Source organism: Dama dama, chromosome 8 (genome assembly GCF_033118175.1).
Source record: "Dama dama isolate Ldn47 chromosome 8, ASM3311817v1, whole genome shotgun sequence".
Taxonomy (NCBI): Eukaryota; Metazoa; Chordata; class Mammalia; order Artiodactyla; family Cervidae; genus Dama; species Dama dama.
The window spans coordinates 17,668,404-17,685,848 of NC_083688.1; the positions used below are offsets into that span (position 1 = coordinate 17,668,404).

The 17,445-nt window shown below is 45.1% G+C and overlaps 1 protein-coding gene across 1 annotated transcript in view; it reads left to right on the forward strand.

The window, feature by feature from the left end:
* The first annotated feature begins 10,401 nt into the window (after positions 1-10,401).
* The window catches only part of DNER (delta/notch like EGF repeat containing), a 382,981-nt gene continuing 375,937 nt past the window's right edge, over positions 10,402-17,445 (forward strand). Inside the window, exon 1 of the mRNA XM_061147964.1 lies at positions 10,402-10,656. Within this exon, the coding sequence (XP_061003947.1) occupies positions 10,402-10,656 (255 nt within the window). The remainder of the gene's footprint in view (positions 10,657-17,445) is intronic.

The following is a 17,445-nucleotide window of genomic DNA, read 5'->3' on the forward strand; positions in this document are numbered from 1 at the left end:
GGTAGGTGGAAGCAGCAAGGCGAGTATTTTGAGGCAAAGGGTTTTAGAGCTTGAAGTGTTGGTGGTTTTTATTAAAGAATTGATGGATTTTTCAGGAAGTTTCTGCAATGGATAATTAAGTTAATCTAGAACAGATTCAGATGACAGCTTTTTCTTTTGGGAAAGACATGATTGATTTCACTCCAGATGCATGTCCTGAGCCAGACCTCACTGCTGCACTTTCCAAGGTGCTAAAATTGCTGCTTTCCAATGCTGACTTCTTCTGACACAGTGCTCTAGAACCCTGCCCTTGATCCTGAGCACTGACCTGCTTAGCTAGACCATGGTTGACTCTTGGAGACTTTCACTGGTCCTAGAATGTGGCGACATAGTTGTACTCACGAGAACGTGGGACCAAAATTGGCCTCAGGTGTTTAGCTCAGACTTTTGCTTTTGAGGAGGGCTGCACTTTTTAATGATATTTATAGGGGAGGTGGTGGACTGCATGGGCCACTTGGTCTGTTGTGAGTATGCTGGTACCAGGCACTCAGAGCTGGTCTGTGGCAGGCAGTTTTGGGGTATGTGGGGGGGTCTCTGACTTGCTCAGGACAAACTAGGCCATTGGTTTTCCACCTGCTTGGCAGGATCCTGAAGTTTCCTAGGGGTTGCCTCAGGAGTCCTTGGGGGAGACGAAGCGGGGGTGCTGAGCAGGCTAGGTGACTTGCCCTCAAACAGAACAGCTCCCCTGTAGCTGTCTTACATATCGGGGTTCAGGGTAAGATTTTTTTTTGCATTAAGGGGTTTGCTGCTGAAAAAAGAAAGTTGGAAAACCACTGACTAGACCATCAGCTCCAAATGGGAGCTTGTGCTCCCCCAGGTTTGGGGCAGACTCTTCCCTCGCCCCTCTACCACAGAACGTCTAGCCCTCGTAGTTTTCCTGGAACCTGTAGCAAACAGGGGAGGCAGGGACCATGGTCAGTTACCAAAAAGCCCTGCTCGGAGGCCTTCACACCTGGGTGGAAGGAGAGGCTGTCTTCTGAAAGGGAAAAGGGCGTGGGCTGATTTCCAGAGGTATAGCTTGGATGGGACCACGGAGGGCAGTTTTGACATGTCCTGCCCTTCTTAGCCTGAGAGGGAATGGAAACCCCAGAGACTTCTGTCAGGGAAAACTAGAGACTCTCTTTTAGAGCCATATAGTTCCTTGGGATTAGCTCTTGGCCAAGATGGCTGAGTATGGCTCCCAATTTTTAAATCCATTTCATTTTTTAAAAAAGGAGGGAAATAAATCTTATTGCCATTTTTCAGAGAATAAATAGGTGGAGAGGGTGTTTCTTGCTCTCCAGAGCCCAAAGGGACAAATATGGACTTTGCTTAGGCCAAGGAAGGAGCAGAAGTAGGGCAACTAGGTCCTGCACTTATTAACCCCACTCCCCACTTATCCTGGGGCATACACTATTTTACTTTTTTAAAATCATAAAGCGGCGGGAGAACAGATTTGGTTAGTTTAGAAGAGAAGAAAAGCTCTATAAATATAAATATATATTCCTGTATTTTTATTTAATAATTTATAAATACCAAGTTCATTTGACTTTTATTTTTGTGTAATATGTAATGGTCGTATTAAAAAAATAAATAAATAAAGCCCAGAAGTTTAAAAAAAAAAAAAAAAAAGAATTGATGGATTTTTCAGGAAGTTTCTGCAATGGATAATTAAGTTATTTGCCTGGAAAGGCATGTCCTGAAATAGTAATGCAATGCAAGGGAAGACGAAGGAATAGTGAAGTCTGTGGAGTCTACACTTCGATTTTAGGGTGTGTGTATGTGTGTGGGGGGATTTCATCTCAGGTTCAAGCTGTGTATGAAGGTGGATGGTTTTGGTTCTCAGAATAATCAGCTCACAGAAAAGAAAATACACATGTCTCTGAAGTATACAAAAAGACGCTAAGTTTGATTCATGATGAGAAATACATTTGAAAACTACACTGAGATTTTTTTTTCACTTATTAGATTTTCAAAGATCAAAATGTTTGATTAGAATCTTATGATGGAGGGGAAAACAGGGAATCCTACACACTTTCTCCTGATTTGTTTAAGTCATTAAGAAAAAAATCTTCCATATGGAACTGAAAATATGAAGTGTTTTTTTATGTCAGCAAAGCCAATGTGGGCATTGCCATGCCGGAATGCATTAGACCTATATCACAGTGTTCTATTTCAAGGTCCTGGAGTGAATTTAGGGGCAAAGGGGAGGTCTGGAATTGAACCTCCTGATTTTCAAGCCAGGAGACGTGGATTCCTTCTTGAAAACAGTCCTGTCTTCCAGTATGGTACATTTGTCATAATAACAGTAAGTTGAAACTAAAAACAATTATTGAGTTTAACATAATTCTCATGTTCTCAGGAGTCTTTGTGAAAAGATCTGATTTCCATTTGGTGGTAGTTGAAGTGCTTTATGAAATATTTATAGAGGAAAGATATGCTTCCTTGCTGTGTTTTTACTCAAGACTTCTCATTTAAACTTGCCCTAGATCAAATCAATATTAGAGTAATAATGTAAAAGAAATTAAAACTGTTTTAAAGAGCTGCTAGAATAGTGGTTTAATTCAAATCAGGACAAGTCTAGTGGGAAGAAAGTAAATGTGAGCATATCTTAAACATGGCATTTAGAAATTGTTCAATGATAATTCAGAGTAAAATAACCTGGATATATATGCTAAAATGGGCTTCTCTGGTGGCTCAGATGGTGAAGAATCTGCCTGTAATATGGGAGACCTGGGTTTGATCCCTGGGTTGGGAAGATCTGCTGGAGAAGGGCATGGCAACCCACTCCAGTATTCTGGCCTGGAGAATCCCCATGGACAGAGGAGCCTGGTGGGCTACAATTCATGGGGTCACAAAGAGTCAGACACAACTGAGTGACTAAGCACACAGCACATATGCTAAAACACTTCAGTGACTAATTACAAAAAGGGTACTACTAATTAAAAGAGTAAGAAGTAGTTCTGGTACCTATGACTGGAATGTACGCAAATCATATTTATCCTTTGTGAGGCACTTAAAACTCCCATGTAGTTAGTACGTGCGTTTTTACATTGCCTTTTGATTTGATTGCCTCTTAAATGGGCTTCCCTGGTGGCTCAAAAGGTAAAGAATTGGCCCACAATGCAGGAGACCCACATTCGATCCCTGGATCGGGAAGATCCCCAAGAGAAGGACATGGCAACCCACTCCAATATTCTTGTCTGGGAAATCCCAAGGACAGAGGAGACTGTCAGGCTACAGTCCATGGGGTCACAAGAGAGTCAGACACGACCGAGTGACTTTTGCTTTCACACATGTAAGCAGGAAATACTGAGAGCGGAGGAAAGGCAGAAGCAGCCTTATTGCAACAGCATATGCTGTGGAATTCGGAGGACTGGGGTCTCGCTTGGGTTCTGCACTGCCCAATCTGGAGCAGTGGTTCATTTCCTCAGTATCTCATCTTACTCCTCAGAAAAGATGGTTCAAGTCCCATTCCATTTTCACATCTTATGACTCTGCAAGGCAGGAGCAATAGAGCATCTTACAAGGAAAGCAAGTGAGCAACAGAACTAAACCTTCCAGAGCCTCAGCCAACCATAACCAAAGCCCAGCAGTCACTGTGCACATATTACATGTTCACTCATACATATACATGATACATACATATAGTACATACATCATAGACACATGACATCGCATACACAATACACATCGAATATCCATACATGAGTGCTTCCCAGATGGTGATAGTGATAAAGAGCTCATTTGCCAATGAAGGAGACTTAAAAGACATGGATTTGATCCCTGGGTTGGGAAGATCCCCTGGAAGAGGAAATGGCAACCCACGCCAGTGTTCTTGCCTGGAGAATCCCATGGATGGAAGAACCCGCTGGGCTACAGTCCATGGGGCCACAGAGTCAGACACTCCTGAAGTGACTTAGCATGCATGCACATCCATATATGAAATATCCATGATATAGACATAGAGATATGATGCACACACATCACAGATACACACATATATACATGTGTACACACATATATACCATATATGTTTGTGTGTGTGCTCAGTCACTCAGTCGTGTCTGACTCTTTGCAACCCCATGGACTGTGGCCCATCAGGCTCCTCTGTCCATAGGATTTCTCAGCCAAGAATACTGGAATGGGTTGCCATTTCTTCCTCCAGGGGATCTTCCTGACCCAGGGATTGAACCCGCATCTCTTGCATCTCCTGCATTGGCAGGTGTATTCTTTACCACTGCACCACCTGGGAAGCCCATATACCATGTATATGTGTGTGTGTATATGTATGGACTTCCCTGGTGGGAAGTAAAAAATCTGCCCAGACAGTAAAAAATCTGCCTGCAATGCCGGGGACCTGGGTTCAATCCCTGGGTTGGAAAGATCCCCTGGAGAAGGGAACGGCTACCCACTCCAGTATTCTGGCCTGGAGAATTCCATGGACAGAGGAGCCCGGCAGGCTATAGTCCATGGGGTCACAAAGAGTCAACATGACTGAGTGACTTGCACAGCACAGCATACACACATACACACACACATATGCACATATATATTTATATGGCAGTATCTACCTAGTATCAGACCTGCATTGCAGGAGATTCATATAGCAGATGCAGAGTGCAGTTTCAAAGCGCAGGCTCTTCAGCCAGAATCCTCTCTGTGAGTCCTGGCCACTCTACTTGTTGTGTGACTTTAGATCTTTTTCTAAATTTTCTTGTCCTAGTGCAGTGAGCCTTTCTCATCAAGTTTTCTGAAAGGCTGGCACTGGTCAGTGAAGAAGCTGAGCTTGTCCACCTGGACACGACCATGAGGAAGAGTTGGCCCCAGTCGGCACCCAACTCATGCGCTGCACCCCTGGGCAGAAGTCTTTAGATCTTTTACTTAATCTCATGGCCCCTCAATTTTGTCCTTTTAAAATTGGGCACAAATCCTGGTTTGTACCACACTGTGCTAGGATTAGGATCCAAAGAGATAATATGTGAAATATACTCATAGTAATGCTCATTACCATATTAATGGTACCATATTAATGGAAGTTTGTGATGGACAGGGAAGTCTGGCATGCTGCAGTCCATGGGGTCGCAAAGAATTGGACACGACTGAGTGACTGAACTGAACTGACCACATTAATGGCTCTTATCATCCCATTTAATTCTCCCAACATCTTTACAAAGTATAATATTGGTTCACAATATCAGGGACTTCTTGGGTGAAACGTGAAACTGACCCTATAACCCAGAGGGCAAGGCAAAACAGAGAAAGGGGTGGAGGTGGATCACTCTGGATTGGCCAATGGCAATGTTAGTAAGCAAGAGAAGGTACATATGAGGCGTGTCTTGGGCACTGCAAGACCAAGTAGATCTGTGCACCCACCACTAGAATCTTCCAAGTTGATACAGAGGCCTTAACTCAGTTCAGTCTCCTATTTGGTCCAGATGATCTCAACAGCACTTTCCTCTCTCAAGTCTTTGTCTTCGAGACTTCGTGGCTTCCTGTGGGCGTGTGGGGAAGTACAGTTCAAGGATAGGAGGGAGGAAGGAGCCATTGCCCTGTTCTGCTCAATCAGTGTCACATCCTCTTACTGACCTCTTCCAGCAAAGGTATTTCTGTCTCCATATCACGTGGCATCTGAAGGTCAAAGAGCCTAATTTGCTCAACATTATTGTGGGTCCTGATAAGACTGTTCTGGTTGGAGTAGGCGGTTTGGTGCTGTTCTCTATGGCAGAATATTGACACCAGGCAATGTGTCCCCTGTCTGGGTTGTGGGGCTGACTTTTTCTTTCAAGCTGACTCCAGATTCAATACAGCATCCAGGCCCACCTTCTGCAGGGGGCAATAATGTACTGTGTAACTTTAGTGGGTAACTGAAAGTGGAAGGAGGCAGCAGTAATGACGTCACCATCTACAGGCAACTCTGGGTGCAGAGAGAGGCATAGAGTCCAACTTGCTGATGACTTCAGAAAACTTAGGTTCCTTGAGTGAGGCAATGAATGCTTAATCATTAATAGATGCACGTGGGCACACCTTGGAGCTACCGAGGGTCCATTTCAGAGCACCACAATAAAGTGAATATCACAATAAAGTAAGTCACAGGAATTTTTTGGTTTCCCAGTGCATATAAAGGTTATGGTTACACTATAGTCTGTTGTGTATAATAGCATAATGACTAAGAAAAACCTCTATACGTTAATTAAAAATACCTTGTTGCTAGAAAATTCTAAACATCATCTGAGCTTTTGGTGAGTCATAGTAATAACATCAAAGATCACTGATCACAGATCACCATAACAAACCTAACAATGATGAAAAAGTTTGAAATATTGCAAGAATTACCAAAGTGTGACAAGGATAGGAAGTGAGCAAATGTGTTAGAAAAATGATGATGCTAATTGACTTTTTCAAAGCAGAGTTGCTACAAACCTCCAATTTGTGAAAAATGCAGTATCTGTGAAGCACAGTAAAGCAAAATGCTTTACTTACTCATGAAATGAGCTATGCCTATATGTTAGCACCTGTGTAGCTCCAGGTATACCACCCCACATAAGTGTTCCTGCTTGGACCTTAGTTCAAACCCTGGGAGATCATACCAGGTAACCTTTGCAGATTGTTCTAAATACCAGATTCTGAGTCTATGGACCATCACACCATTTGTCAGGTCAGCATTCCCATAGGATGCTCTGGAGTTCAGAACCTGGGAACCTCACTATTACAATGAGTGTTGTTCTCATTGAGGCAAGTGATCCCCAAATGGCTGCCTAGGAACCTGAGCTGGCCTGGGAAGATGTGTTTCACCTGTTGTGACAAAAGGCAAAAAATAAAAAGAATCATGCGTGCATTGGTTCGTAACATTTTTGTAATACCTAAAGTATATCGAGTTGAGCTATCACTCTGGAGTAGATCTACGAAAAGAAATGAGCCGAATTGTTTCTTAAAAATGTCTCTGTTCCATCAAATTCAGAGACCTTGAAATCCATAACTGGATCCAGCCTTTTACCTTGCAGAAAGATCACACTGAAGATAGTTGGTTGAGCTGCATGGCCTGACTGGGAACAGTCAGTCCTGCCTTGACATTTTCTTGTGTGTGGTCTGGAGTTATTTAACATCTCTGGGACTTAAGGGCTTAACACTACAATGGCTTATGTCTTACACCACAGTGTCTATTACAGGTTCCTATTGCTCCACCACGTTTGCCCCTGCTCAGGGACACAGTCTCCAACTTTCAGAATCTTAAGGGTCACCATGGTCACGTGTCATGTACTGGATTTTATTTTTGGCCACATATCAGTTTGTAGGATCTTAGTTGCCTTATCAGGGATTGAACCTGGATCCCCTGAAGTAGAAGCACCAAGTCTTAACCACTGGACGCCAGGGTATTTCCACTGGATTTTAAAGGCTTCCACCTGGAAGTGGTGTGTGCTATTTCCCCTCAAATTTCATTGGCCAAGACAAGTCATGTGATTACACCTAACTGCAAGAGGTCTGAAAAGTACAACCCTACAAAGAAGTTCTTGGAAGGAATAGAGGTATTGGCAAATAGCAGTTAAGGCCAAACACACAGTCATTCATTAATATTCCTTTTTCTTTATTTTAGCTCAGTATTTTAACTGGTTGAAATATTTTTATATCTTGATTCTGATATGAATTGTTTTAGTTGCCAAATTTTGAGAGTCTATGGCATTTCCCTAAAAACTTCCTCTAGCCTGGTAGTGATTTGCTGACTAGTGTGTTCAGATTACAGTTGTTCAATGGTTTCAAGTCCACATTCTCCATGAGGGCATCTTGAGAAATTCTATCACATGGTTTGCTGAAATCCAGACATGTTATTTGGGTATTTTGCCTTTGACTTGTTAAAGTAGGATCTCTATCAAAAAGGGAAATAAGGTGAGTTAGTGAGAAGATTAGATGTTTTTAAGTTTGGAATAATATGAACCAAAGGTCTGGATAATTGAACTTTGAGTTTTTGTTTAAACATAGAACTAGCATTGTTTTAATAACTATGTTAATAAGATATAGTAATATATTAGTTGGGCTCTTTGGTTAGGTATTTGGAGGTCTTGCAGATGGTTGGAAACTGTCAGCCAAACACCAAATCAGCTTCAGGACCAAAGAAAAGGCCCACTTCTCCACGAGTGACAACAGCAATAATAGCAGTGAACACTTGCATGGTATTTAGTGTGTGGATGTTTTGCAGCCAGGGCACATAATACCATGTTCTACTGTCCAGAAATAATTGCATAGTTCCTCTTACAGTCAAGAGGGCTGGATTTAGTCTTTTTTAACTTGGATAAAAATGGTCTTGTACTGTCTCTTTCATAATATGCTTTTTAAAAATAAAGACAGAGAGAATATATTTTTATGAAAGTTCAGTGTTAACTTAAAAATTCAGAAATCAGCATCCAGAAAATAAAACTAGTTACTTCTTTTCTTTTCTTTTTTTTTTTTTTTAGTTACTTCTTTCATAGTTCAAAGTGATATGAAATTCACCCCCAAAAGAATTGTTTAGGCAAAAATATAGCAAACTGAAGCGTGATTTTAATTAGATCACAACCTTACACTTCATTGTGTGTGTGAGTGTGTGTGTGTGTGTTGATGGAAAGGAATGAGCAGCGTTAGTTCATTATTCCAGAATTTAAGGTAAGAGTTAGTTTCAGGAAAGAATGTGCACTCTATAGGCACAGAAACACCTGAATGATGAGAGGATTACCAGCAGAGGGTGCTGGTGCGGCACAAAATTAAGAATTTTTTTTTTTTTTTTTTTTTTTTTTCTAACAGGCGGTCTGGGCTAGAAGACAGCAGGTGTGAGGGAAATGTAATAACTGTTTGGGTCCACTTGGAGGTATGAATTCTCCAGCTGCAGGCAAATGAGTCTGGGTTTCAGTGACTTGTTTTGTAATGGCCACATGGATTTTAGACATCTTCTAAAGCACAACCTCCTGACACTTGCGCCTGTGTCTGAGCGAGTTGGGCAGAGGCCAGGCAGTTTGGTTCCTGTTTTCACTGGAGACTTTTATCAGCCCCTGGCTGCTCATCTGTGGCACCTTCATGCTGGGTTCACGTGTCATCTCTACTTTCTTACTTGCTCAGCTTTTGCAAAACTGTATTTGTATGGTTGAGAAAATTGGCCCAAACTATTAATCCAGTTCGGGCAATCCTGTTAATCCAAGAGGGTCCCATTTTCTTTACTCACACGGTCAGCTTAAAGACTAGGTGATTAGTTCCTGGGAGCCCATCCATAGCAGAGGTTGTGAAAGGTCAGATGGGGAGACAAGGTGGGCTTCATCTCCTCGGCGGAGCCTGACCTCCCGGCCTAACTCGGACGTTTAGAGGAGCCTCTCCCTCCCCTCTCCGTCCCCCCTACCCATGTAGGTCGGGAGGAACATCCCCTTTACTCAGGGCTCTATAGTAAACCCTGGCAGGGCCTTCTCGAACCTGCACTTCTGAACTGCTCTTTCAGAAGACCGACCGCGTTCTGGGCTGGGAGTCAAGTGACCCACTGGGGTCCAGTCCAGCCCGTCTGGGCCTCAGTTTCCTCCTCGGTTCAACGACAGGGTTGGACACCCTGATCCCGAGGCCTCTTTCCGCTCTCCCACTCCACAGTCTGACATTTCCAAGCGGCGCGGCCGGCTCCGCCCTCGGCAAAGTGCGGCTCTCGGTCAGCACCAAGGACAGGGGCCCCGGGGCGCGCTACGCAGAACGCAAGGTCACTTCCTAGCCAGCCCCGGGGATCTGCGGGTGTCGGGCGCCGGGGTTGGGACGCGGCGCGGTGAAGGCTGTGTGTGTCGGGGGGAGTGTTGTGGCAGGCAGTGGGGTGGGGAAGGAGCCCCGAGGACGAGGAAAAGCCGGTCCCCGCTACGGTCTCGCAGATTCCGCGCCGAGGGGCCGCGGGCGGCTGCGGCCAGTCGGGCACCTGCTCGCCCCGCGACGGGCGCGCGCTGCTCGGCACCTGGAAGCCCGTAAAATCCTCCCCGTGTTGGCGTTGACCCCGTCCACCCCCCTTTTCTTCCCAAGCCCCTCCGAGCTCCCCGCCAGGCCCGCATCAACACCGCTGTCCCCTAGAGCCGCTTTTGGACACACCCCCGACTCTGACCGCACCCCTCGAGGCTGGGAGCACCCTGTCGGCCTCTCTGCTCCGCCTAACCCAACTCCCGGTTTGGGGGGAAGGGTACCCACCTCCCTCCCTCCCCTGCCCGCCCGGAGCCCCGCCCCCGCTGGCCCCGCCCACAGGCCCCGCCCTCCGTTGCCCGGGGAACCGCTCATCCCGCATCTGCAGGAGGCTCCCGGCCCGGCGGAGCTGTGTTCTCGCCGCCAGCACCGCCGTCCTGCCGCCAGCGCCGCCGCGCCCCAGCTCCAGCTCCGGCTCCCGCGCCCTCTCCGTCGGCCATGCCGCCCCGCCGCGCCCCGGCGTCCGCCCTGCTGCTGCTGCTGCTACTCGGCGCGGGGCCCCGCAGCGGCTGCCTGGCTAGCCCGGTGCCCGCCGCGCCCCTGCCCGTGCCGGGGCCATGCAGTGCGCAGCCCTGCCAGAACGGGGGTGTGTGCTCCCAGCTCCCTGCGCCCGACCCGCAGTCCTCGGCCGCCGCCGGCGAGCCCGGCTACAGCTGCACCTGCCCCGCCGGGGTCTCTGGCACCAACTGCCAGGTGAGTGGACGCGGCGGGCGCGGCGCGGGCCACTGCGCGCTGTCCAGTGCGGGGCTCTAGGGGCCTGACCCAAGCTTCTTCCTTTTCGGGGTGGGCGATGGAAGTGGCCTCTTGGCTCGCGTGGACGCGGACCCCTGGCCGACCTTGCAAGCGTCTCTTCTCTGCCTACCCTGGTTCTCCGGCCGTGCCAGCCCGGGGCTCTCGGGGCGCCCCATTCCAGGGCCTGGCGGCTACCCTGGCCCTCATACTTCTGGCACGACCGTGAGCCGCCAAGTGGCGCGCCCCTCTCGATCCGGGCCGAGCCATCCTCCACTAGAGCCGGGTCTTGGTGCCCGCCCTGGCAGCAAAGAAGGGCCAGCCTGCGAGCGTCCCTGGCGGGATGTTCGTGTCCAGGTGACCCCTGCTCTTTGTCCCGCTGGACCCGAGGGTGAGCTGTAAGAGCGACATGGAGTGGTGGGCTCCGTGCCCGGTGGTCGGGCATTTCCTTTCCTTTCCAATCTCCTTGAGGGCTCTGACAAGGCAGCTGGAGACTGAGAGGTCAGCTGCCTCCCCGCGGCCAGCCCTTTTTGAGCTCAGGAGGAAGTGCTGGAGCCCTAGGAAACATTCGAGGGGACGTGGCGAGTGGGGCTTGGTGCGTAGCCTTCCCGGCCGCCGCTCCTGGAGACGCACGTTTGGGGCAGGCAGCCAGGCTTAGTGAGGCTTCGAGGAAGCGTGGGGCCAGGCGAGGGACCGGAGATGGCCAGTTGCTCTCTGTGGGTCTGGGATTTCGAGAAGAATTTGACAGATAACAAACGAGGCTGGTTTAAAGAATGTTGAAAGCTCGGTGAAACCTACTGACCTATTCACACCGACGTTATCAGTAGGTGACTTAGCAGCCCTGGGTGTGCAGGTAGAAAATCCGCAAGTCTTGGTTCCAAGGTAGGGGCAAAGAGTGGATTTATCTGAAATGATGAAATTAAACCAAGTGAACGTGGAACACAATTGGGATCAAATGCTTTCTTCCCTCCATTTGGAGGGGAGGAGTTTATTTCATGTCAATCTGCCCCAAGAGTTACTTTGAGAATGCTCAGATGCACTTTTATTCCTGTGGTGAAGAGGCCGCATGTGATATGATGTAATTTGATAGGATAGGGTGGCTTAAGCTTTAATATTTTTTAAATAGAGGTAAATAAGACTGAGAAGCTTGACCTTGACAGACAATTTTTGCTATTTTCTAGAATCTTTTTTTTTTCTTCTGGGTAGTAGCAAACTGTCAAGCTGACCCTGTCTTTTCAGTGTAGTGCTCCTCTTTGTTAGCTGGTTCCAGTGAGCTGATGAAATGAGGATGAGGATGAAGAGGGGATAATGATGAGTGTGTGAATGAACCTGGGAGTAAATTTGGGGAATGAGGCCTCTCTTGGGAGATGCCAGTTGGAGCCATATGAGCCATTAGGAAGAAATCCTGCTCACTGATCTCCCCTGCTGATTGATGAAGTGCATGGTGTTTACGGGAGAAATGAGTTGCCTAATTGATTCCATCAAACCACTCTCACGTTTCCATGTCTGAAATCTGTCCTTGAAAGAAATAGTTGATTTGGACTCAGAGTGTAGTAGCAATGCACAGGAGAAGGTAGGTTAGAGCACACGTCAGTTTAAGTATATGGGAGGACAGACTGAACATAGGGAATTTAATCCAACTCTGGGACTTATTCTTTTGGTAACTCTAAAAATATAAGAAATCTTCAAGAGAGAGAAAAATCTCTTTAGTTCTTCCTAAAGATGATTCACAGAGAAGCATAAATATTTTTTGTCCTAACGTGTGGGTTTGACATAGACTGTGTTCATTCAGAGACGAGTCATGAACTGATGCACAAATATTGCAGAACAACTGGTCAAAACGGAGTCAGATCTCTAGCCCCGATCTGAGACGTTCTTCGCTGTGTGAATGTGAGGAGAAGCTGTAGTGGGTGTCCAGAGTTCTGAGTTGAAGAGAGCTGGAGTTACTGTAATTCTAACAGGAAAGCTTAGCAAATTTGGAACCTGATCTGACTTGGTTACCCAGAAGAACTTGACTGCGATGATTCGGAGTCTTATAAACCCATAACAAATTGATTCCTGTTAATTCTAACTTAATCTTTCATTATCTTGCAGTAACACTCGAGACTCTCATTTTCTGTTGGGGGGAAAAAGGCAATCTGAATAGAGAAGTTAAACAGAGGAAAAAGCCCCTTACACATACTCAATTACAGATAAGGGAAATGGATGTTAGCCATTGCAGACCGTATGGTTGCTGAAACAGAACGGCATGCTTGCTGGATAAATTGAATATGGAATTCTACCTGTACATGAAGAGAATTCTTTAGACAGCAAGTGTCACCCCTCCCCCAGCTACAGAGACAATAATGTTAGCAATGGAAACATCGAACCTAACTCTGAGGTTCCCTTTCTGCCTGCCTCCTCCTTCCCTTCCTTCCTTCTTTCCTCCCTTCCTTTCTTTCTCTTCTGCTCTTCCTCCTCCCCCTCCTTCTATTTTGGGTATGTGTTGCAAGGTTAAGAAAGCCATGAACCACTAATTTGGCTTAAAATGGAGTAAGGCTGTCTTCAGCTTCTGTGTGGTCACTTGGCTGATGTTCGGGCAAGGCCATGGCTTCAGACAGTGCTTCTGGTATCATCTGGTGATGGAAGTACCCAGGCTCTGGGAAGTGGTGTGAATAATGTGAAGGAGGATCTGTGGGTCTGAAGCTGAGCCACCCGCATTGAACCTGCTGTTACAGGCGATCTAAGCCACGTCTCAGGTTCCTCATCTTTGAGGATGGGATCTACCTCACAGGGTGGGTGATGAATGGTCTGATTCTGTTTTTTAATATTTGACTGCTGACAGCTGTCAAGCGTCATCTGTCCCTCTTCCCCCTCTGCCTACATGGGTGCAAGCTGATAGGATGGTGCTCTTTCCATTGGTACTGGCTAGAGGTTCAAGCCATGCAAGCCCCTGTCCAGACTTGCGATACATCTTAAGATACATCTTTTTTAAAGTGTTAGGACACACTGAACAGTATGAAATCCTGAGGATTCGATGGATTCTAAAGATGATATGGAAATCTAACCTACAGAGACGTGGTGACGATGATGACGATTGCTGACTGTTTTCTCAAGCGCTTGGTATGCGCCAGTGCTATTCCAGGGGCTTTACAGATATAGCTCCCGAGTTCTCCTGGTGTCCTGTGAGCTAAGTGCTGGAACCATCCCCATTATTTAGATGAAGTGCAGAAAAGTTAAATGACTGCCCCAAGGTCACCCTGCTAGTCAGTGTAGGATTTGAACCAGGTGGCTGACTTGATGCTATTAATAGAGCTGTTGAGTCTGAAGGATGCCAAGATCAAAGTCCAGTCCTGTCCCTGTTATTTTTAGCTATGTGACCTTAAATTAGCACCATAACCTCTTTGAGTCTTATCAGTGAAAAGGGGATGGAGTGATTTCTGAGTCTGGCTTTACTCTAAAACACCCTGTTTTGCTCTGAAACACAGTTCAGATGGCTGTGCCCAGCTGGAATGAAAAGCTTCAGGACTGATAAAGACACAGAAAATTCTCCTTATGCTGCCTACCAAGCAGGACCTTCCTGCAGAGTTAGAATCATAGGTCCTGCCTGGCTGAAGTTATTTTTTGCCACCATGAAAGCATATGGATACTACATAAAAGACACCTTAGTATCTCTGATGGATTTGAAAACAACTTCAAACTTCAAATTAAAAAAAATATTATTGAAGCTGCTGTTCTTGCCTTCTTGGTTCACTTGGGGAAGCAAGCAGGTATCAGAGGTGGCAGCTGCTGGGCCAAATTTTCTTTTCGGTGAGTGGTACAGGAATGCCTCCCTTCCATTGAGCCTTCCATCACATGTAAGGATTATTTAGTTTTATTATTTTGTTTTTTTTTATTTTTAATGAAATAATTCTTTGTCAAATATTCGAACAGGCAGACACCTGTTTGTTTTTTCTTGTCATGTTCCCTGGAAATCTTACCCTTTGGGATTAGAATGAAAATGTGTCAATTTCTCCCCTTGGAGGAAAAAGGGGTTTTTGGAGCTGCTTTTTATGCAGTTTTACCCACTAAGCTGATTCTATAATCCTCTTTTTGATTAAACATGCTAACTTGAAACAATGGTTCTGCTTCTGATGAATTTATTTTTGATTGAAGTTTGCTAACAAACAACAACAAAGAATTCTAGCACTTTGCACAGCATCATCCTTCTCAACTGAAGTATTTGCACACATTCACACACATGCATGCACACGCACCAGTTCACATTGTGATTGTACAAAATGTTCTATGTTGGCTGTCAAGAGACATTGCTCCTTCCTCTGATTTTTCTACAGGTATTCATGTTTTGTGACCTTGCGAGAGAAATTGAACATCCCTGAACTTCAGTGTTCTTATCTCCAAAATGGGCTAGTAATGCTTGTCTTATTTTCTTTTTTAGAAAAAGTGCAGTTAATAAATAAGAAATTGTGAAATTTTTTTCGATAAATATAAAGATGTATGGGAGAATGAATTTTAAAATTTTTTGAGAAAAAAAGTAAAATGTTGCATAAACACAAGGTATACTGCTAGGAGAAGGATTATCTATTTCTCATACAAAATATGATTACACTAGTCTATTTGGTGTCTGTGATTATTTCCCTTCAAGGAACAGACTCAACTTTTTCTCCCTACCAGGATGAGTTATACTACAACCTCAGTTTTTAAAATGAAAAAATTCATTGTGCTGAAATTTTGATAAATGTATAGTTCTTTTTATTATGAAAGAGACAGTTTCTCAGAAAATTCTCAGTGACTTCAAGTTTTCTTTTGAAACAAACAGATAAAGCTCATCTAAATCCTTTGAGTGATTTTAAGAAAGGAAAGAAACAGTTGTTTTTCTAGGCATTATGAAAATGGAGTGATTTCTTATTTGGTCTATCTGGTGCATTCTTAGGAAACATCATTTTTCTCAGCTTGGCCACCTGACAAAGACGCATTTCTGTCTTTAGCTTCTTTGCTTAAGCTTCTCATGTGACACAGTACCATCCAAAGTGCTTTTGTTTATGCCCTCATTTCAGGCATCAAACAGGAAAGAAAACCTATCTGAAGCTGAAGGGTATTTGAGTCAGAAAACGGAATGGCTGAGTTATATTTTTAGATCTTCTTACTGATTCAGGAGATGGCTGTGGTTAGTGCTGCCTAACCCAGAGGCTGGAACATCTGAAATTTGCCCCCCAAACGAAAAGTCCAACAGTGCAGTAAAGTTTGTGGATAGAATTTTTTTTTAAGCGAAATTTTATTTTATCTGTTTTTTCGATGTGAGTCATTTTTATAGTGTTTATTAAATTTGTTACAATATTGTTTGTTTTGTATTTTGAAATTTTTGGCCACGAGGAATGTGGGATCTTAGCTCCCAAACAGGGATCGAACCTGCACCCCCTGCATTGGAAGGCGAGGTCTTAACCACTGGACTGCCAGGGAAATCCCTAGAATTTCTTTATATTTCCCCCTTCCTTCTTTACTTACACTGGTGTTCAACCCTGGCTGCATGTTGGAGTCACATGGGAGCTTTAACATAAATGAGTGCCTGGGTCCTTCTACTCCCACCCCCAGGCTCTGATTTAATTGGTGGGGTCTGGGAACCTGGGATTTTAAAATGTCTTCCAAGTAATTCTACTGTAGGACCAGGGTTGAGAAGCCCCCTCTAGACTTAGGACATCCCCCCTACAGCCTGCCCTGCATGTGGCATGTGGCAGAGAAAAAGAGTACAAATCGCAACCTGCTCTTGGACCTGCTCATCCAAAAGCACCTAGCTTCAAATGGCCTGAAATTTCTGGCCTATGCTTTCCTCCAATGGCAAAGATCTTGCATCTTAACGTGGACTTGAAGTCTCCATGAAGCTGGCGTGCGCTGGATTGTTAAAGAGTCCAGGTGGGTGGACTCTGAAGGTCCTCAGATAAGTAATTTGTTTTTCTGCAGCTTGATTTTCTCTTCTGTGAAAATGGGAACCCGATGCCAACCTTGAAATTTGTTGTGGATTAGAAAAGTATCCAGCCCGGTGCCTGGCCCAGACGAGACAACTACTAAGAGCTAGTAGCCATTGTGTGTATCTGTAAGAGGAGTCATATTTATTTCATGCTTTTCTATTGGAGAGAGATATATATACATATTATATATATATTTCTATCTGATTTCCAAAAAGACTAAAATTCCACCAGTAGAGAGTCTTTTCTTTGGTTGTGATGTATCAGATACTAGAAAGCTCCGATTTTGGTGTTGATTCCCCTCTGCATTCACTTTTGTTCGTTTCTCCTCTGTAGCCCCCTTACCAGGTAGGTGCCAAACAACACCTGGCATGTGGCCTGAGCATGCGCGGGCCACCTAGACTTTTATGGAATCATTCATTGCTTCATTTGAACACTGACCTGTCTTCGGTCAACACTCACAGTGTGAGTTGGAGCGCAGTTGTCTTTAAGAGGAGGGGCTTCTCTAAGTCACCCACTGATGCTCCCCAGGGTGAGTGAGGGCAGCTGGCTTCAGGACTCCAGGAGCGCTAGGCATCAGACAACAGACAGGCCCCCTGCCAAGAATGGTTTTAACATTTTAAGATGATTGGAAACAAAAATAAGAATAAGGTTTAGGGATGCATGAAAATGATATAAAATTTGATTTTCAGTATCTGTCAGGTTTTGTGGAACACAGCCACGCCCATTCGTTTAGGTACTGTCCATTCATTTAAGTACTGTCCATTTGTTTAAGTACTGTCCATTCATTTAAGTACTGTCCATTCATTTA